The 22790-nt window shown below is 47.0% G+C and overlaps 1 protein-coding gene across 1 annotated transcript in view; it reads left to right on the top strand.

Annotated features, from left to right (window-relative positions):
- DNAI1 (dynein axonemal intermediate chain 1) overlaps positions 1–22790 on the top strand; it is a gene marked incomplete at both ends in the record, with an annotated part of 149341 nt that overhangs the window by 94377 nt on the left and 32174 nt on the right. The window contains 4 exons of the mRNA XM_082335571.1: positions 1031–1118; positions 2968–3047; positions 9667–9815; positions 10721–10820. Of these exons, the coding sequence (XP_082191697.1) occupies positions 1031–1118; positions 2968–3047; positions 9667–9815; positions 10721–10820 (417 nt within the window). The remainder of the gene's footprint in view (positions 1–1030; positions 1119–2967; positions 3048–9666; positions 9816–10720; positions 10821–22790) is intronic.

Below are 22790 nucleotides of genomic sequence, written 5' to 3' on the forward strand. Positions count from 1 at the left end.
ATGCAGATCCCTGGGATTGACTTTGCCAGGCAAAATCTTTTTCCACCTGAGTCCTGCTCTGGGCTTAGAGAAGTTCCAGCTGAAGCTTGATTCAGTGAGCTAAGAAGTTATGTTTTGTTCTCACAGTGCTCCAGTGGGAAATCTGCAGATTCATGAAAACATCCAGTCCTCAGCCCACACTGCTCACTGATTTAATCTTTAGTTCTTTGTTCTTTTTATGAGCCCCAGGGTATTCTTATATTCACAACCAACTCCATTCCACAGTGGTATTTTTATTCCCAAATCTAGTCTAAGAATGGATATTTGCCCTCTCGTTGTTTCCTCATACTCACCCACATTGTGCCTATTTTCACTGTCTTCTATCTCCCACCTTGACTGTAAACTCTTTGGGACACAGCCTTTTGCCCTGTATTCATACGGCACCTAGCACAGCAGTGTTGTGGCCTGCAATGAGAGCTCTTTAGAGCTCTGCTGATAACAGCAACATTGGGCACTTTTCCCTTGGGGGAGCTGCTTGCTAGTTGTTGTTATTTGAATCTCAGAGCCCGTGAGGTTTTGAGTATTGGGAACCGAGGCTGCTCTGGGGATAACACGAAGACGGTAAGATGCAAAGACTGGCAAGGTGGTGAGTTACTATCCATTAGTGTGGGTTTTAGTTAGCTTCATGATAATATGCAATACCCATCTTAAACCATGCAGCGTGATTTCACTTAACACAATGATTTAAGCTGACACGGTCAACCTCCACTCAAAAATGTTGACCCCAAACCCCAAAGCTTTCCCAGTCGGCTGGATGTGTCTGGGTGGTGTACCAGTGGCTCTCAGTTCCAGTGCACCAAAGCATCAGTTTTCTGGAGGTTTTATGTAGAACATCATGTGAGCCATTTGCCAACTGCGAGCATGAAACATTAAGCAACTTTTGGACAGCTTTTTAAAATTCATCCATAAAAATTGCCATTTCAAAGTACTGAATGTCTCTGTATTGTTGCTGTAAAGCCTGTTATTCATGTGGAATCTCCTCTGCCTGCAGAATGAGCTGGTTCATACAGATGTCATCAAGCTGTCAGTAGAGGGAACAACGATGCAGGGGCCACAGGGGCTGCAGCTGCAAACACTTGGTAGGAGCCCAAGTCCTTGCCATGCTGACTAATTACTGACACAAAGCCTCTAATCAGTCATTCTGGGGGATTAAATTGGGAGTGGGGTGTTGAGATGGAAAGGAGCTAAAGAAGGGTTACACCTCCTTGCTTTCATCATGTAGTAGGGCAAAGTCTGTCTGGAGCAATGGCCACTAATTGAGTCAAGTTTTGCTGCTTACATCTTGCCTTTACTTGCAGAAAAAGACGAACATTAATTCAAGGAATGTCCATTTTACTGGGATATCCCAATGAGAATAAGGCACAGGCATTACCTGTATTTGTCAAAACTAAGTCAGTTTTGTTATTCCTACCAGACATTGATCTGGACTGGCCAAATCAAGATGAAGAGCAACCTTTGCCCTTTCCTTTGTGCACAGCTCATCCAGCCAGTGGTGGGATGTGCCTCATCGGGTTTTGGCTCTCTAAAAAGCACAACATCTATTCTGAGCTGCTGTGTTAGGCTCCCTCCATACAAGGTGGAGACAGTGCAGTCCCTCTAGGCTAAATCCCCTCATCCTGACCATCCTGTGTTTGAGATAGGATGGGATGAGTTGGCTCTGGAGGTCCTGGACTACACAGGGAGCCTTGACAAATTCCCTAATCGTCCTACTGCACCTGCTTTTGGCTGTGAAGCTGTGGCATGGGTTTGGAGAAGGCACTTGCTCTGCATTTAAGTATTGCTGTGTTTCTAGGCTAGTAACTGCTGAACAATTTGTGAGAAGGTTTGCATTGCTACATAGGTTGCAAGAGACCAGCTAAAGCAGTACACTGCAGAAGTCCCAGGGGCTTTGGGATTATTTGTTAGTGTTACTGGGAAATGGATTTTCAAAGACTTGTCTTGAATATTTAACAATCTATTTAAATGTTAAAAATGCAGACAGTATTACAGGGTTGAAACGACCTTAACAATTCCTTTGAGGACTACATTTTGATAACGTTTAAGACATAATGTTTAAGACAGCTGCCTTTGCAGAAAGTTCTCTGTAACTATGTGCTTCTGAGCCTTGTCTGCTTGTTCCTGTTTCTCGTCTGATGATTGCTGTGGGTGTCCCTGCTGGTCAACAGCCCCAAGTTGCTCTGGCACTCAGCAGACATCCCATCTGAAGGACCAGCTGAAATTTTCTTTCACCACCATGTGAATTGGCTTTCTTGGATGCTGCTGCATCTGCCTCAGGAGCAGAAGCCAGAAAATTTCAAGGATTCACATCCTGTTGTGGTTGACACCTGTTTTAAGCACAGTTCACAATGTTGCTCGATTCAGGGCTTTTGAAGTTAAGGGGATCCCTCTGTGCCTGGCAGAAGATTTCTTCCCAAATCACATCCTTTGCTGTTGGCTTTACTGAAGCAAGCCTGCTAAATGGCTTCTGAGCTAAGGATGAAAAAGACATAGGAGGTACGATGTAGTGTTTCCTCTTTGGGCTCTTTTGTGCATGGGAAACCATGTATATTTTTGTGAATACTAAACAAACAGAAAAGGTCTGTTCTTCCCCAATAGGAGGCAGGCCTCGTCCTCATGATTCTTGCAGTTGCACCAGGCATTTTAAATTTTTACCAAAGTGAATCCTGGGCCAATCTGTTCTTCCAGTTCCCTTCCAGTCCTTCCAGTTCCCTTTCCCTTTCTCTGTGTTGGCTTTTCAAATTCCAGGTTTTGGGAACAGACACAGCTAGGAAAGTGTTTGCAGAAGGGGTGGCTCTAATTTCTTTTGGGAGCTTATGGCTAACAAATCTCTTCTGAAAACGCTGGCAGTGTGTGTGTACCATAGGCAGGGAGCGTGTGCTGGCCAGATGAACCAATTCCGTGTCTGACAGACCTTTCTTCTGTTAACAGGCTGCGGGACATCGTTTGATTTTCACAAAAAGATAGACTATTTGTTTCTCGTTGGTACTGAAGAGGGAAAGATCTATAAGGTAAGAATGGTTTCTTTGTCCCTTGTTTTACATCCCCTGACCCATGCTTGTCTTTCAGGTTCATCATGTTAACTGTTTGCTCAGGCAGTAACAAAGTACAACTTCAGAGCCTGGTCCTGCCCTCGGATCCCTGTGGTGAGCCTGAGACCAGCGCAGAGCCACAGAGGGTCGCAGGGAGCTCTCTGCACAGACCCAATTAAGACCTTATTTTGCAGAAACGTTTTTCATGCAAACTGCATCCCAGAATGCTTTGCAGATTGCAGCTGTGCAAGTGAGGCGCTAACTATGATCAGAGCAGAAGTTAAAAGGCATTGATCCTCTGTCCTCATGGTTATGGGGAAATGGCAGGAAAAATCTCATCTCTTTTCCTTTGTAGATCTGTTATCCCATAAGCAGTGAGGCTAATGAAGCCTTGTTTCCTATGGATTGGTGTCCCACAGCCCTTCCCTTCCACAATTACACCCCTTTCCCCAGTCTCACTTTCTCCTTGCCCTCCTATCTCCAGTTTCTCACTATCTACTGTAATCCTTCCTCCCTCTGATCACCTCCATGCTCTCCCCCAGCATTGTGATCCCACCTCCATCCTATAACCCTTGATTCCTGCAGACAGTGCTGGCTCCGTCCCCTCCAGTGCCCTGCTGCAGCCTGACGTCTTGGTGCCCAGCACCAGCTGGGAGCTGTCGTCCAGCCAGCTCCAGCCATGTGGTGAGGGCAGCAGCCAAGCTCTGCTTGCCCTTCCAGGGTGGGGGCACTGCTCAGATGTTTGCATTCTATGGGTATCCCTTCTTATGGAATGTGTAAGACCTTAATATTGCCAAGTCCCGTGTGCAGCCAGCTTTGGCTGAAATTGCCAGTGAGGTGAAAAGTTGTCTGGGAGGAGAGACAAGCAGACAGCAGGACACAGACGCTGTGTTTTCTTAAGGAATCAAGCTAAAATAGGAAGTTTTGAGCTCTGCTGTATTTAGCCTTGAAAATAAAGCCAGTAGCTGCTTACTCATATAACTTTTGTTTGTACAGCATTCCTCTGAGCTGGCTTTGGGGCTTTGTTAATATTGTAGCCACAGCCCTTCAGTGTGTGGGGTGGATCATCAGCAGGAGGCTGACGTGCAGAGCAGATCTATCCAGCCATCCCTAGAGGATGCTGTAAGCTCCTTCCCCATGTCCTGCCTGCAAAAGGGAAATGAAACAGAGAGAAAGAACCCAAAGGAAATCGTATTCTGAAATCAATATCAATCATTTAGGCAAGACAGACTTAACAGATATGTATCCTTTCCAGAGAGATGATGCTGATTGAAATCTCTCCCTCTGCCAAGGCAGTATCTAGGGAGGATTTCTGAATAATGCTCACTTGTGTTGGACAAGACAGGTGCAGAAGGGAGGCAGGGGAAGTAGGGGGGCTGGACTGCTGGGCGATGGGCAGTGAGGTAGGTGCAATGGCTTTTTGTTTATGCTTTCAGGATACAAAGCATCTATTCAGTCATGGGCAGATGTTCTGAGTTGGCTGGTTGCCCATGGGAGCTGGTAGCCTGGGTATTGTACTCCAAATTGTTTGGGTACTGTTGTGTCTAGTCCTGATCAAAAGACAGTAAGGAACCACGTGGTTTAGCCTCCTCTATGCTTAGGTGAGTGATGGATGTCAGTGAGTGTGAGAGTGGATGTCAGTGTTAGGTGGAGGCCATCAGTTAAGTTACCCTTCAGGAGAAATTTTCAGGCTGGCGTCCTGGTTGAGTTACACAGCAAAGGAAATCCTTCGTGGAGGAGGACTGAACAGGAACAGAATTTGGGAGCATTTGCACTGACAAAGCTGTAGGTGTTCCTGCCTTGGATGATCTTAAGTGAAACTAGAACTAGGATGGGGTTTTAACATAAGGAGTGATCCCAGCCATGAAGCCATGCAGATACTTGAACCACTTCTTGGGTGGACAAATGCCGAGAGATACTGTTATACAGGATCTTCTCTTTTATTGGTGCTAAGGCTGATTTCAGGGTTACTGGTAAGCAACAAAACATTCCTGCATCGGTGAGCCTTAGTGAAAAGTGGGACCACTCGCACATTGTGCAACACTGCCCTATACAACTCAGGTGTTCCCATGGGCGGGAAGAGACAATCGTCTATCAAATTGTATGGGCTAACACAGGGAAGAGAAATCTTGTGTCTAGCACAAGCAAGGATCCATAGTAGCCACAAAAACAGCGGGAAGAGTGTTTGCACCCTTAGCATCCCCCAAGAGTTTGCTACAAGCAGTTTCAAACGTTTTGGGATCAACTGCTGCTCCAGACGTTTCTCAAGGACTACCACGCACCTCCATCACACCCTTTATTGAAACACTGCACGTTTGAGCCCATTACTGGAGCCACCTGTGGACCACCTCCCAGAGACTTGCTCCACTCAGATGCTGAGGACAGTGACAGTCCTGCAGCCGTTCGAGCAGCTCTCGGGTCCTGCGGCTGCACTGAGCCGGGGTGAGCTGCTCGGGTCTCTGTGCTGCACTTACCCTTGCCTCTGCACACTGAGTGAGAGCAGCAGACTCCTTACATGCTATAGGAGTCAGGGATCAAACATGGGCTACTCTCCACATGGGCCGAATTTTAGATTATTTATTAAATAAATTAAAAAGTGAATTTCATAGAGGCATTTTTTTCAGAGACCAGGCATGCCCACAAATAGCATGATAATATGTTCATTCTTTAGCTGCAGAACAATTACAGTGAATTTTTAAAAATGGCTTAGTTAATAGTGTTTCTGAAGCCAAGAAATCATTATCTTAATTACACACAGACCTATCTATTGCCCTTTTACATAGAGGACAAACTGTTTCTGCATTAATATGATTCTGTAATGCGAAACTGCCTCTTTGTGTATTTTATTTGCTGTTTAGGAATTGTTCAGCTTTGGTATCAAAAAGTATGGTCTCTGAGATTTATATTGAAACATTATTGTGGCTTCAACTCTTCGATCAGAATTACTTCTTAATAGACAGGGCTTCAACAGAAAAATTGTGATGAGATTTGAACATATTCATGTAAGAGGGGTTTTTTTCAGTCTCAGGCAGTTCACTTGAGAGTGTAACAAATGAATATAATAAAACTCAGTGCAAGACTGTATAGAAAGAAAAGGTGATTCTAATTTTACACAAAACTCATTTCACTCATTCTCTCATACTAAGCACCAAGACATTTGTATCTGTGTGGTCAGGAGAGGATTTCTTGTGGTTATACAGGTGACAAAGGATGCTGGCTGTTGAGTCCTTATCACATCTCTTGGGTTTTCCTTAAATGATGATGACAAAGTGGTTTCTTACAGGCTCTGACTTCCAGTGACCCTTTAGTAATGGAGAGATTGTTTGCCTCAGTGTCTAGTCTTGCTTTGTCTTAAGCAAAGTTGTTTTCCTTGTCTGGATATTTTGTGGCTTGAGTTCTGTTCCTTGTCTTCTCTGCCACCTTATCTTTGGGGCTTCTATTTGTTCTGTCCAGTTATCTTGTCACTTGACTGACTGCATTTGCCATCCATTAACACAGGGTCTTTCTTTTACCATTTCCCGTTGTTTCTCCAGATGCATTCGCACGCCTCTGTTTCCATTTGTAAGCCTTTCTACAAATCTTAGTATTTCTGTTACAGACCTCTACAATAAGGCACTGAGCAAAAACCAAGGAAACCCTCTGGTGTTGCTGGTAACAGCTGTCCACAACAACACAGGACACGCTTCTGTCAGTGTTTTCTGAAGAGCAGCTGGGTGTCCTGATCTGCCTGGCACTGCCAGTGTTGGGCAGTACTCCTTCTGTTGCCAGATACAAACCTCCTTTGAAAAAGATTATTTTTTGGATTTCTATATTGCTTGGAGTCTCAGTGTTTCTGTTGTTAGTGAACTAAAGAAACCCTCTACATTATAAGGACACTAATAACCATCCATTCACCATAGATGCGGAGGAGTTTTGTGTCAGGCTAACGTCTAGCGTAAACTGAAGTGCTGTTAATGAAGATTATTCATAAGTTTTGTGTCCTTGGAGTTCTCCTTTCCTCCCAGTATTCCTCCCCTATGTTTTGTAGCCCTGTCACCAGTCATCTTCATACTGATTTCCTATATTGCCATAGACACGTTCTTGCTTTCCTGTCTCATCATAAAAATACCATTTACTATTCACACACATCTACCACCATTTAAATAGGAGAAAAACACTCTCAGCAAACCGGAGCAGTGCTCTAGAAGATCAGACAGGCTGCACAAATGCCTGCTCCCTGAATCTACTCATCCTCTTCAAAGCTGTCTTGTCAGGAGTTAGGCGTCACATTTTCCAGTGGTTTTTGTTTCCACCCTGATATGTGTCTAATAACTGTAGGGTTTTTAAAGTGAATAGTAGGGGAAGACTTTGCCAGCAGTTCTAGTTAGAAACTCTATTATTCGTTAAAGTCATACTTCTTTCTGAGCTTTTTGTCAAGTTTGTGGTGTTTCTTCAAAACGCATCTTGGGAAGAGCATGGCCCTGTCTCGCACATCAGGGATGATACCAAAGGTTGGGGTGCACACAGTGTGGGGCTGGCAGGCACTGCCAGAGCAGGGTGTGTGGCTTTAGGCTAAAGCAGGCACGCAGGGTTCCTTTCTCACAAGGGACACAGCCAGGTATCTGCCCTACAGAACACTTTTTGCTGATGGATGTAACAGGGAAACCATAGATCTCTCTACTGTCAGGGCCTGGGTCTCAGCTCTGGGCCAGACTTGCAGACTGCAAAGCCAGTGCTGTGGATCAGCAAATCCCAGAGCATGACGGGCCTCCCGTACCAGTGCCTGGACAGCTGCACTGATCAAGGGCTCAGCCCCAAGAAGGCTTTAACAACAGAGTGCTGAGCGTTACAGTTCTGTTGGATGCAGACAAACCTGGTTAGGTTCTCAGTCTTCAAAGTCCTCAGGTATTAGGGACCTTCAATCCACAGACTTGGAAGGACAGATGGATAAAGCAGCTTCTCTCTTTGGTTAATTACTCATGACCCATTCTGTCCGTTCCCAGCAAAGTGACTTTCAAAACAAGCCAAGTACCAATTTTCCTGGTGGCTGAACATTAGGAATTATGAAGTAAAGTTATGAAACATGCTATTAAAGGAGATTTCAGTCCCATAATTAGACACAGGGACAGTAACTCAGAGACAGAGTATGCACCAAACTATTAGCAAGCTATAGACGCTGCCAGTAAATCTGTGGGACATGACCACTTTCTGGTTTCCATTTCCTACCACAGCAAGCCTCCCAGGGATGCGGGCGCTGCTGCTGCGTGAATAGTTTAGCACCCTCAATCCAGTACCTGCACCAGTGCACAAGGGCATCAGAAGAAAACAGGTCTGAGTACCCAGACAGTGAGTGTCATGTGTAATAAACAGTTCAGCCTTATGATTAGTCAGAACTTTGGTTTGCAAGAATTAAAGTAATGTAACACTTCAGCAATCCTGCTGCTCGGGCAGATGATGTGTTGCTGCGTTCATTAGGGAGTAATGAAAGGTGCTGAAAAGTCCTTGTAGAGACCGTACTGAGGCAGACCGACAGAAAATCCTGAAACCAACCCCAACCTGCTGTGTGGATACAGCTTGTGTGTGAGAACACAACCAAGAGGACATTACTTGTGAGATGAGGTCATTGTTGCTAACGAAGGAAGCCTCCAGTTCCCTCGGAGGGGAGCAGGTTTGGGGAGGATAGCCTCATTTTTTCTGTGTACACAGAACTGACAGGATCTGGATCGAGTCCCATATTCTGCTCATGCAGACAATCAGATTGTAATTTCTCCCCTCCTTCATGAGCTCATACACAAAGTGACTTTTCCAAGGCTCCCAAATGTTTCCCAGCTCTTGCACACATCCTACATTTTGCCACTCAGCAGCACCTGCATCTGTGATGCTGCTGGCCTGACCCTTGCATGCACGTGCAGAGTTTGCCCAGTTCACAGGCTGCTGTTGGCTGGCGTACAGGGTGGGCCACCTGCCTGTTGGGGACATGCCCGAGTGCTGGCCCACCTCTTGTGGTTCTCACACCCCTCTGGGAAGTCAGGAGTGGCACAAGAGAAAGAGCTGCAGAGCCATGCGATGGGGCGGGCTTTCAGAGTCGGCTGCTGCAGGGTGATGGCAGGGAAGGGACTTTTGGCATGTTCCCAAAATCCTTAGAGCTAAAGGTTCTGATAGGTCATTCTTGTGCTGAGAGCACTGTTACCTGAGGTTTTAATTGTGACACTTCAAATGCACACGGTGCCATGTGCTCCTGAGCAACACAAGAGCCATTTTCCCCACCTTTCCCGCGAGCCTTTTACAGAGGCACAGCAGGAGCCCAGGCTGGCAGCAAGGCGATGGAGCTCCTGCAGTGGAGAATGGGCTCTGGGGCCTGGCTCTGGCTGTAAATCCAACCAGACAACTTCAGTTCCTACCTCTGCGTATTTCAGAGGGGAGCTCTGTGTTGCCTGCAAGTGGGGTGAAACAGCGAAATTATTTCGTTTCTGTAGCACTCTGCGTACCAGCCACCTCTTCCCAGCCAGCCCAGAAGAGCCTGGGAGGCCATACAAGTATTCAGAGGCATCTTTCTGCAGGAATATGAGCTCCAGAAGAAGGTCTAGCTCTGATTACTGAGTAGTTCTTTCCATTGCAGTGTTCAAAATGCTATTCAAGCCAGTTTCTGGATGTGTTTGAAGCCCATCACATGGCCGTGGACTCAGTCAGCTGGAATCCCTACCACTTGAAAGTCTTCATTTCCTGCAGCTCTGACTGGACAGTCAAGATCTGGGATCACACCATCAAGTAGGTCCTGCTGGGTCCTGGCGTGGGCGGGGAGGTTCAGCCTGATATGCCAGCTGCACATGTCGACTCTGCTCATACCTCAGTCTCAGTTTCCCTCTTAGGTGTTAATATTACTAATTGCTCTCTCATCTCTGTTCTTGAGGCTGACGACTCAGATTTGTACTCCCCAGGTACAAGGTATAAGATTTAGCATCGACTGCCCCAGGAACTTGCCAAGCAGTGCAGCTCAGCACAAAGCTTGACTGCTTCACTTTGGACCTGGCTTTCTTCAGGCAGGACCTACTGTGGCAGGGTTATTCTTCTGGAGCAATGCTATAGAGAAATGTCAGGGGCTGGCTTATGGCCTCAGGGGCCAGACACCTCCTAAGAGCCAGAGAGGAATAAAAAAAATTGGAACATTTCAAAATACATAATGAAGTTCAGGGTTAGTGGTTGAGGAATGTCTGGTTTCAATCAGGAAATTGATTTTGTTGTAAATCAGAGTCAAGTATTTCCTGTTGCCAATACTGCTCTAATATTCAATGTTGTTGTCAGAACTCCAGAGAGGGAAAATCTCTTTTTCCTGTGTGATTATTAACTAGAGAGACTCCATCTTGCTGTGTGTGTTGGGGGCAATCTTTCAAAATGCTTTCAGAAAGAAAGAAACATGCTACCTTTCTTCTCATCGCAGCAGGACCAATCCCAACCCATTTGGGTTGATGCTCAGCTTTGCTTTGCCTTTGGCTCAGACCCTGGCTGGTATCTGACATAGAGAAATACCCCATCTCCCACTTCTGCAGCTAGCCTTGAACAACACAGGCTGCAGCATCAAAGTGTTTATAGCTCAAAGTGTTTATAGCTCAATGTTTCACTTCCAGAGTGGCACATGTTTAAATGAGTTATTCTCCCTGGGTGTTTTTTTACAGGACGCCGATGTTTATTTATGACCTGAGTTCTGCTGTAGGGGACGTTGCATGGTCTCCTTACTCCTCCACGGTCTTTGCTGCAGTCACCACTGATGGCAAGGTGAGAGGCTGGGAGCAACACTGCTCTGATTTGAGCTGAAAGTCAAGGGAATTATGGTTGAGCATGGGGACGGATCAGCCCAATCCTGGCCAAACATATCGGGGAGCTGCAGATCCCCCCCCAGCAGGAATCCATGGCAGTGATGGGCTGAGTTGGCTGCAGCTTGCCTGAGCTGCTTGCTTCAGGATGGCAGGGTCACTTTGGTAGCTCAAAGCCCTACGACTATTAATTCCTTTTTGTTCAGTCTGATTACAGAGGATACAGAAGTCATAAAGCGACAGAAGTGACGAAACCTGGGCAGCTTAATTTCTTACTCCTTCTTCCCCTAAGGTCTACCACACCCCTACAAGCAACTAGTCCAGAAATCTCTCATCTGTAGCCCAATCACGCAAACAGCTGATGTTAAATCACAAATTAGAGGGCTTTTAGCAGATGCTGAGGATCAGCTGCACATCTCACTGCAGCCTTGACAAACCCATCAGAAATGCATGTGGACCCTCTCCTCTAAGCACAGGTGCTTCTTGGGGGCCAAGCCCCCCCAGCCTCTAGCATAAGCAAGCCAAACCTCCCTGCAGTCCTAGTTTGCTCCTCTTACTCTAGGGATGGAGGTACTCAGAGGACAGAGCGGAAAGCAGCGTTCAGAGAACAGGCGGCTTTTTCCTATGCTTTTCTGCCCTTGGCACGCATATCCCTGGGCATGAATTGCTCACTCCTTCTCAGTGCTGCTCCTGCTGCGTTAAGGTGGGTGTTGCAAATGCATGCAAGTCCCTACTTGCTCTTGTGTTGACCACATCCATGCAGGAGTGCAGCTTGCACATGCCAGGAGAAAAACACTTAAGTCCCTCTATGTGAAATCAACTTATTAACCAGTGCATCCCTGGGAATGGAGAGATGACACTCCAGATCAGAGCACCCCTGGTACGAGCTGACATCAGGGCATTGGTTCTGAAACTCCAAGGTATAGAGAAGCAATAGAATAACGTGGTTATATACTTATATTGATATTAAAAAATCAATTATACTAATATGCCCAGGGTCAGCCAATAGAACTTTGTTCCAATTAAATAAAATCAACATTTCCCCACTGTGTGAGGCTGTCTCCAAGAGTAATGATTTGGTAATGAAGTACAGTCCTAATATTGAGATGATGGCAGTTATATTTTTGCCCATAGCCGTCATCCATCCTAGTAGCTCAGATGGTTAATTTGGGCCTGGCACGTAGCCAGGGCACGTAGCTATCCATCAACACTGGTTTTGTACTGTAAGACCACATTGCTCTGTCACCATGGGCTGTATGTTTTGCTGGTATAAATTGGAAAGTCTGCGCAGTTTGGCCAAATTACTCTAGCAAAAAGATGGCCTTTATATATCTCTATCATTGAATTGATGCCTTGGCAACTTTATTGCAGTTTAACCTTTATGTTTTAGCAAAAAATTCATTTCACTGGTACACTGGCTCAGGCTGTGAATTTGTCTCTTCCAGGCTAAGCAATAGAAATCTCTTCACTGGGGCACCTGGTCTCCCTGGGAAGCTCAGGATGCCACAGCCTACAGAAAGCAGTGTTGATGCTTCCTCCCCGCAGGCAGGGTCAGGATTGGGCCCCTCATTCATGGATCTGTCTGTCCCCATTCTCCCATATACCAAATGAAGGGTCTGCATGAATGAAATGAATGCATTCAGCGTTACACATCCTCTGACTTGTTTTCCATGAGTGAAGTTGTGTGCGCCGTCAAACCTGGCAAGGGTCCTGCTGACATTCACAGCTTCGATTGAGTGCTGGGGTGAGCAGTGCAGAGAACTGTGGGTAACCCAGCTGTGCCCTGGCGCCTGACCATGGGGAAGAGAATGGAGATGTCTGCAGGCAGTGATACATCCTGGGCAGCATGAGCAGATGGAGGGTAAACATTGGGCATACCTGGATTTCTTATTTGTGTGGTCAAGTTTCTGCAGTGATAGCTCATCTCTAAGGAGGCTTCATGCTACTCATTTGGGCCAGGTTCTTTGTCAGAGCTTTACCTGCTGCAGAGAAGCTCCTATGGACTTGGCAACAGTTTGAGCAATGGGGTCTTTCCATCCCACCCCTAGCTTGTCCTAGCCACTGCTGCAGTGACTCTAGTTGTGTTGTTGCAGTCACATTAGGTGCAGCATCCATGGGCCTGGAGTTCATAGGAGACTATGGATAAGAGAGAAGACTGTCTGACTTGGCAGCACTGCACCCTGGGTATCTCACCTTGGCTATCCTACCTTGGATCTAATTCAGTAATCCTAATTAGACCCTAATCTAGTAGGATCTAATTCTGCTTTATGCCTTTAATCCCAAACTGTGAGAAGAGTGGCCATCAGCCAGGAGCAGCCAGAATTGGGCTGCCTAGCAGGAAAGATCCAGGCAAGAGCTGCCTTCCCATTGCAGTAGGCTGGCCAGGACTGGTGCTGATAGAAATCCTGAGCCTCTGTGTTAGCCACTGACCATGTTGGTTGCAGCAGGGTGTGTCTGAGACTTGGTTTAGTTTCTATTTTGAACAGAACCTTCTAGATCTGCAGTGGAAGTGGAATAAATAGTTGTTTACAGCCTTTTTGTTCCTGGCCATATTCCACTTTGTAGCAGAGCGCACTTCTTGGGAATAACTCAGCGCCTTGCAAAGGGCAGTCTCCGTTAATGCCGGGAAAAAAATCTACATTAACAGGATACAGAAAACTACAGGACGTGCAGCCAGAAAATAAAACAGCCTCTAGCTTTGCCTCCGTACATAATTATGCCTGCAAAACTTGAAGGTTGCCTGGAGGTGGTTTTAAAATCACGCCCTAATTGCGGTCTTAAAGGGGTACCTGGCATATTTTGAAAAACACATTTCCTTATTCAAGCTGATGCTACGTGTCCAAAATGTGTGTAGCAGCCCCCTAACTCCTAAGACTGACTTGGAAAATGGGGCATTTTAGAGTCTAAAAATCTCTCAATCTCCATGAATCCAGGAGGTAGGGATTTAAGAAAAACTGTAAATATCAGGGTCATTATGATAAAACGTGTGTGTTGGCAGCTGGGCATCAGCTTTGGACAGCACCACCTCTTCATAAATAACCTGAGTGTGCATGTTTTGCTCCTGGTGCAGTGGATACTAACTGCTACTATTGCTCTTTATCATGTTATGGGTAATTTCCTTAGTCTTCTGCTCTGCCTGATAGCCATTTTATTTCAGAATGAGCATAAATGATTTGCAATGAAAATTGAAATGAAATAAAATCACTGAGATGTGCACGTCCGTGCCAACACTGCCTGGAAAAAAACTCCCAATTCTCTAACTAGGTGCCTAAATAAGTGGCCTGATTTTAAAAGGACTGGACAGCCAGCTGCTTTTATGGAAGCTAGTCTCTGCTTGATGTGCTCAGATGGGTTGCTATAGAGCATTCAGCTTTGGTTTCAATCAGTGTGAGAGGTCCGCTGCAGTTGTGCTCTGTGATTGCATTTCAGATGACACTTACGTTCCTTGAAGACTCCACAGTGGTTCCTAAAGCAGACAGGTGGAGAGATCTGTTATTTCTAAACATGAGTCCTGCAGCTCAGTTGGCTGGCAGCAGCTCTGTGGTCCCTCCAGGCCATCTCCTACAGGGAGCTGGGTGCAGATACTGATGTGATTAGCACTGAAATAAAATGAGGTTAGAGAACACCTAGTTTAGTTTAGGTTGTAAATGGTAAAAGCCTGACATGAAGAAAAGGCTAGCTGGGATGAGAGGCCTGCTTTGGAAATAAAAAAAAATGTGGAGGTGGATTTGGATGCCTGGACTCTTACATTTAGGGTGCAGGAAATCTGGGGATGTTGGTCAGCTTATCGTAAGGACAGAGGGCAGAGAAACGGGGAGGGGTGGAATTCAATCCCTGCAGCATTCAGCAGGATTTGTCTTTGGGAGTTTGCTTTAAGCCCATTTCAAACTTACGCTTAAAGCAGAAAAAAAAGTTTGAAGTATGTAAAAGTGGGAATCATACCTAAAGTTTCCTTCTTGGGCTTCTTTTACTTATTTAAGGAAAGTAAGTGAATGGTGTTGGCAGGTTGTGCTGTACAGGGGCAGTGTTGCAAATCTACACGTCCAGCTCACTCCGGGCATGTGGATGCTTTCTTGTGACGAATTCATGCATGAATGGTTACCCCTCTTAAAAAAGCCAAAGACACCCATGTCATACGTGTCCCCAGATGGCTGGATCCCAGGCTGTGGGCCACAGCTGCCCCATGCAATGGCTGTAACGGCATGGTCAAGCTGGGCTTGTTCAGCCTGGAGAAAGAACCCAGCAGCAGCCTGCCAGTGCCTACAAGGAGGTCATCAAGAAGTTAGAGCCAAGCTCTTCACAGCAGTGCATGAAGGGACAATGAGACACAGCAGCTGAAATGAGTTGAAATGAGAGGTTTGGACTGGATATAAGGAAAAACTACCACTGTGAAGGTAGCCAAGTAATGGAACAGCTTGCCCAGAGAGGTTGTGCCATCTCTGTCCATGGAGGTTTTCAAGACCAGATTCGGTAGAGCCCTGAGCCACCGCGTCTGACCTCAGAGCTGACCCTGCTTTGGGCAGGAGGTTGGAGTAGAGACTTCTGGGGGTCTCTTCCAACCTGAATTACCTTCTAACCCTGTAATGCTACGAAATGTCCTTGTGTGAGAAGGAGGATCCCAGGGGTTTTACAACAGGCTTGGGAGCATGCACTGTGTACAAGTTCATTTGCTCTCATGTTTTTGTGGTCTGTGTCCTTCATGACTAATGCAACAAGAGCAAAGTGATGTTATAGCCATCTTTAGTAAATATTGATGGCCTCAAGGTAAATGCCATCCAAGTATACACTCTGCAGAGAAAGCTGCTCAGACATATGCTCCAGGGCTTTTCCCCATTACTGCAGCTGTTGACCTTTCAAGATGTGAAATACTTAAAATGACCCAAACCTTCAAGAAATGAGCAAATGCTTTGTGCTGCTCAGGAAGTGAGTGTGCCCTTCCTGCTTATATAAACATATTTTACTGAACAACCATTTTGTGTGATAAGTCTTGAAGACCAGGTTCCTGTTGTATCTCACTTACAGGATAAGATGCCGAAGAAATGCCTATTGTCTTGATACTCATTCTTTCCCAGCTAGGAGAGAAACACTTACTTAGTGCTGGCATGTGTTCATAGAGCAATTTGCAGAGGCTTGCTGCCCATTTAGCATTGACCGGCAGCAAAAGCCAATCTCTGTCTTTAAAAGCATAAATGATTTTGCAGATAGGAGGCTTCCTAAACCCTCCAGGTTTGCAAATATTTCACTGGGTATTTTGGACCTAATCCTGCCTCTCCCTGTAGGGCATGAATCAGGGGTGCCAGTAGACCTCTCAGCATCAGTCGATGCTTTTGCCCAGGGGAGTCAGGACTGTGAACTCCTCACAGCCACAGATGTCCCTGCTGCGTCTGAGTCTTTCCTCCTACCCTCCTGCAGTAGCCCATCGGGTTTGTCCATGCCTTATGCAGCCACCGCGAGTTCTACAGGGCTGGGACAAGGCAGCTTCAGGCTCCCTGCACTGTGGCCAGGGCAATTGCTGGGGTGCGGAAACACTAAATGAGTGCAGGTCCCTTTGCCATCACCCACAAGGACCTCTGAGTAGGCTGAAGCGGATAGAGGCTTTCTTAAAATGGCCTTGAAATTGCATTCACAGCATAAGTGGTGGTTTTCCAGTAAAACTGTTAATTTTCTTCTGCCACAAAACCTAAAAGGCTCTTTCTTATTCCCTGCTGAATCTTCAAGATTGATGTGGACTGCTGGGCAGACTTATGTCTGCTTTAAAACAAGGGCTGGTAGCATGTCAAAGCTCAATGAGTTAGATGAGCAGAGCCTCTGGAATTAATGCTGCCTCCACTTTGTGCCAGTTGGGCTGTTCTCCCTTCTTCTCTGCTGGCCCTGAGGCTCTCTGTGCTGGCCTTTCTCTCCCCTACCAGCTGCTTTTAGGGAATAAAGCTGGGCTGGAGGACTTTGGTTTGTCCCTGCAGGGTCTGAGCCCTCACCTCTATCCTGCTGCCCCTCCCATCCCATCGTAGGGTGCTCTGGTGTGCTCCATGCCTCAAGATGTGCATCAGGCACCTCAGGACGCTACTGCTCACTCACATCCCTTAGCTACTGAGTTGCAGGTGAAGTGACTTTGTCAGCCCAGTAGTTGGTTTCAGTGCAAAGTCGAACTGATAAATACAGCGTTTTGATGAAACCCACTGGCTGAGATTAACTAGTTCATTCAGCCACGCAGTAAACAAGTTTGCCTTCTTCTGCTTGCATGGACATATGTGAGTGAAAAAATGACTTGGGCAACATCTCCAAAGATTTCATTGGTTCACCTGTCAGACTTTGCATAAAAACCTACTGGGGGCACGGAGCCCAACAGGAGTATTGGTGAGAGTTTAGAAAGCTGCTCCTAAGTGCCTCCCTGCTCTTCATTATTGGCTGCCACTAAGAATGGCCTCGCATTTAGGTTTCAATTTGCAAGTGGGGACAATTGGCATTAGGGCCACTGAGAGCCTTCAGCTGTCTGCCCCATCCCGCTGTACAGAGGCAGCAGCTCCTGAACTTGACGTTTATTGCCTGGCATTTTATAATTACCTGAAATCTGTGCTGGTTGGTTTTAAATGCCAGTCTCCAAACTGTGACAGTTCAATATGGGCCTTATGAAGAGCTTTGCTGGCCTGCCACTCAGCTGCAGGTGGCAGAGAGCAGTGACTGCTTCTCCCGTCAGACCCAATTCTGCCCTTGCTTGTACCACTGCCCTCCTTCGCCCGTGCCCCAGCCTCCAGCACTGACTCTCTGCGGCAGGGCATAGCCAGGACTCTGCCAGCATGTGAAGAGATGGAGCTTGGTCCTAGTCTACGAGGACGTAGTTTCAGCCTGACATCAGGGGCTGGGCTGTGGGTCACAGTAGAGTGCGCAGGGGGACTGGCACAGCTGGAATGTATTCAAGTAGCACAGTCTTGGGAGATTTGCCCCAGGGCACATAAGGGACTGGTTGAAACCATCCCTCTGTTCTTCACTAGGTATTTGGGATGGGATGGCAGAGTAGAGAAGTGTCAGAGGGATGGAGGAAAGACTCTGCCCAGTATTCAGGAGCATGACAGTGCAGGAGGGATTAGGCAGCCTAAATATGCTATCCAGAAAAATCCTGGGACAAATCATTGAATGGTCTGTTTGTGAGCACTGGTAGATCAAGGAACAGCCAGTCTAGTAAGGCTTTAGTAAGGCCATATCACATAAAACTGATCTAATACTGTTCTTGAGAGTAACAGGACTGGTAGATCAGAGGAGGGAGACGTAATACATGCTTCCAGGTTGACTTCGGGAACACTGTTGGCTCAAGCCCGTAAGCAAACTACAAGGCAGGTGAAAAGGTGGATGTGGCACAATGGAAGTCATCCTCAGCAGAGTGTGCAGTGCAGCTAGGGATGCTTCAGGGACTAGAGCTGGTGCTGAAACCCAGCAGTAATTTTGAGGGGGACTAAGCGGACAGGACTTACAAGTGCTTTGGTGCCAGAACTGAAATTGTAAATGAGCACAACCACCTCAGCAGCAATTTGCAATCAGTGAGATGAAATTCAATAAAGACACAAACCAAATGTGCAGTATGAAATGAGCACTAATTGGGGAAGCAGCAGGACTGTAAGGGAGGCTGGGGCCAGGGACTGCTTACCCTGCCTTGCTCTCTCTAACACTGTGCTGCTGAGCCAAACCCTGGGAGATCATGGAATCATAGACTCGTTAAGGTTGGAAAAGACCCTTAAGATCATCGAGTCCAACTGGAGAGTCACCCCATGAGTACAGCCGGGGCTCAGGCTGGACTTTGGATGCTGGTCTCTAGGGAAGGGTCATCTATGCTGTTGCAGAAGGGATTGCAGCATAGCACAGAAGTACTGGCTGCTATCATCAGCCTAGCTATCGCACAAGTTCAGCACAGATTAGTTTCTCTGTTTGACTTTCACCTTTCAGAAGTCATTTGGAAAGTAACATTAAATTTAGTACAAAAGTGAAGAGCAGAAGGAGGTTTTGTGATTCATCCCAAAGCATGCTATTAATGTTAAAGAGGAAAAAAAAAAGAGTTGCAGGCAACATAAGAGAATCATATTAGATGAAACTGAAGTACAGCCAGCTCAGGTGTAGGATGTATCAGCTATTTAGCACCAGATAACAGCATTCAGAAGTGTGCAGGACCAAGACATGAAGGAGATTACCCTAATCACTGAGACTCTCAGAGCAGATCCAGGCTGGCAGAAGTGGTGATGACAAGGAAGGTAGTTCGGATAAACAAGCACTTTCTTACAAAACAATGTACCAGGGTTTCCAGAAGAGGCCAAATGGTCCTCAACCAGTCTGAATGAATAGCAGCTCTTCTACGTGCAGAGGCTTTGATTTCTTACTGACTCGTGGGAGCTGAGTCAAATCAGCTGAGGCTGATGCTGTTTTCCTACCATGTCAAATTGGGAGCGACCCAATTCTTAATGACGGAAAGCTGAGAGATGCAGCTCTACAGTGAAGCAGCTCCTGCATTTAAGCCAGGTGACACAAATGTTCCCTTTCCGTGTCACGCACCCTGGAGCAGCGGGCTGGGATGCTGCAGGGTAGAGGGATGTGCTTAGCCCTCTCCTGTACGCTGGAACATGCAGCTGGCTCCCGGCTGGCAAAGCTCACCTGGCTCAGCCCAAAAAGCAGCTTTCACAGATGCCTGCTCATCCTCCTGAGCTCAAAGCTACCTCTGAGCATACCTGTAACAGAGCTGGGGTCTGTCCTTTAGCCAATAGCAAGAAAGTGCTGTGAAAGCCCCTGAATTTTAGGGTCTGTCTGGTGCTGGTATCAGGGCAGCCAAGGACCAGCATTCCTGCATCATCATCGCACAAGCGGGGAGGCAATGAATGTTTTCTGAGTGGGGTCTCTTTTCCTCCTGCCAAGCCCCTGACTGCCTGGGGTGTCAGAGGGACCAAGGACTGTCTTACAACCCTTATTTGTAACTCAAAAATGTCCTACTAGAGAAAATTAACTGTATTGGAGGCTGTTCTGGCTGCAGTGGGAGTACAGAAATCATGCAAAGGAAGGCCTCCACCGCATGGCAGCTCGGCTTTGATGCAAGCTGGGGCTGCCCTGCCTGCCCAGTGCCTTTAGGATGCTCCAGCAGCTGTCTCGGTGCTAGACAGGGTCTGGGGGTGGCCTGCCCTCTTGTTAAATATATTACCTGAGAGTTTGAAACAAATCATCTGTGGAGTTTTCAAATGGATGAGATATCATGATTCAGTCAAGAAAATGAGGTAAATTTGTCACAAGGACAGTGAAAGCCAAGCAGTGAAAGAGATGTCAACTGGTAAAGGGCAGCATGATATTAAATTATCCCTCACCTTTTGCTCTTGCGCTGGTTTTTTTCTTTGTTGCCAAGTTACCAGGTACATCTGCCTTGTTCTTACACACATATATATTTCCCCCCAGCCTTGGTTCTGGTTGCCGTCAGGTTGTTTTTGAGCACTTTAGCATTGCCCAGACCACTCCTGGGGAATGAAGGCTTGTAAGTCTTGAAGAAAAGGACAGCAAAGGCTGCAGCCACTGCAGACCCAGCATGTGTTCGGTGCATGCAATAAAGGCAGGGTAGGCCAAAGTAGCTCTTCAGTTCCCTTCTTCATGGGCCACAAAAGTCAAGTAGTTTGTTCTGCTGGCAGAGAGGCTGGTTGCTTTTGGGTCATGCTGTTTGGAGGGTCCAGCTCTCTCCCTGGCATTTCCCTCCCTGGGCTTGCCTGGCTGCTGTGCTGCAGGGCAGGGGGTGACAACAGAGTATAAGGACTGAGGGGTCCAAGCCACCTCAGAGCTGCTGAGCAGATGAGAGCCTGGGTTGATTTTCAGGCTGTGAGTGCAGTTTGCGGAGCGGGTGGGGAGAAATGAGATGTTCAAAACTCTGAACGTGTTTTGATGCTGGAGCTACGGTAATAGCCTTCGACGTGCACTGTGCCATGCTTACAGAGCAGCCATGTGGAGCCTCAGTGGGGAACCGATGGATTTTGGGAGGTGGAATAAGTTTGCGTGATTCATAGACAGAGGAGCTGTTGGTCTGGGTGCAGCTGAGTTGGATTTCTTCTCTGGCTGTTTGAGAGTCAGGCATCAAAGCCACTCATTTATGTCAAATATTTTCTGCAACTGTAACACAGCAGAGTTAGATCCATTATTGCCTGTACACCAAGCATGGAGGCTCTGTTGTTACCCTGGTGGTAATTTAAAAATGTTCTTATTGAATAAAAAGCATGAGACAGAGACTGCAGGATTCACCTGATCCCATCTCAGAGATGCCTAGGCATCTAATTCAATGCTCCTGAAAAGGGGCAGCTGACTTACCAGAGTTACTGTCCCTTCATCAAGGAGAAGTTTGCTTTGAGTATCTGCCTGGCATATCTACCATCAGACTGTCCAGCACTTTGGTATTGTGAGTCTAGGTTTCTTTTGATGGTTGTCGATGCCAGCTCATAAATACCCGTGCTGCAAGAAACTGCGTAGCTCAACAGCGTGGGCTTCATTTGGAGGGTGATACATGTCCTTCTGCACTTCCTTGGGGTGGGCACACAGGTTTACAAGGACCGTAAATAAAACAGCTGTTGGAGTCATTGGTTACTGCCCCATGCTTTATTCTTCCCGGGGATCTGCAGCTAAGCTGGGGGAAGCAGAGGAGAGTTCTTGCACTTTCCTGTTTCAGACATTTTCAGATTTCTTTTACCTCTCTGTGCTTCTCCTCAGGTTTCTTGTTCTTGGAGCCTGATTTATGTCCCTCTGAGGAGGTGGCCACATGTTGTTCCTAAGTACTCTGTAACACAAGAACTGAAATGCCCTTTCCCATTATCTGAATGCTTATTAGCAGAAAGAATGAAGGTGTCTGTCGTGGCCTGCAAGCAGCAGGGCTGCAGACCTCGCAAGTCCCTAATTTGCTTCTACAGGATCTGCAGAAGTTATCTGATAAAAGCGAGTTTGTTGTCAGGAGGCTTCAGCTCCCTCTCTGGGGCCAGGCATCACAGTGGAAACACTTTTTGAGGGCTGAAAATCAGAGGTTTGAAACCTCCACGCTGTAGTTTCTAAACTGCTCCTGGATAAGCGTGGGTGAGGGAGTGCGGTGGCCCCCGGTCTCAGCACCTGCAGGGAGGGAAGTGCTGGGACCAGCCTAGGCAGCATGAGAAGAAGTGGCATGCAGAGCTGGCAGGAAAGAGGGGGACCCTCTATTAACAGGGGGACCCTCCCTGGTTTGTAAGCTCTGACAAGGATCCTGCTTTGACATGCTTTTTGTTTCTACACAGTTCTCAGTACTATTAAAACTCAAGCCGGTGTCCCAGCACAGGGCAATGCACTGCTCTGTTGCTGTATGCTGTCTTTCCATCAAAGTTACACTTTCTGCTTTAGGGACCCTGAGCCAGTCACTGTGTTGCCCATGGATTCGTTGAACTGTGAAGTGTGACATTCTGACAAGCATCACTGCCTTGCTGTGTTGCTGGAGATAAAAGTCTGGGTGATGCTATGGTACTGAGTAAGGCACTGGGGGACAGATGGGTGGAAGCAGGCCTGCCCTGTGAGCTGTAGGAGCCCAGGATGATGTGGCATGTTGTATGTCAGTGAATATGTAAATATGCTTGTCTGCCACATGTGGAAAGTTATACAAATGTCAGCCCTCATCAAAAATGCCCATTTGCACCAGCTGCCTGACAGTGTCTGGGTAACAGCTCTCATCAGGGTGCTGCTGGATGAGTGACTGCCCTGAGAAGAAGGGTGCCCTATGGAGGCACCTGCTCTCCATAGAGAGGGCTTGGATGTGGCTCTGGCTCTGGTCATCCTGGCTCCCCGTGAGTCTGATACTCGAGTCACATATGGGGTTGGGTGGCACTTCTGTGGGTCATGGTTGCACTTCTCTGGGTCATATACTCAGAGAAGGCTCATCTTGCAAGACCTGAGAGGCTGTCTTTGTGTGTAAGCA

Source organism: Platalea leucorodia (genome assembly GCF_965183815.1).
Source record: "Platalea leucorodia genome assembly, chromosome: Z".
Taxonomy (NCBI): Eukaryota; Metazoa; Chordata; class Aves; order Pelecaniformes; family Threskiornithidae; genus Platalea; species Platalea leucorodia.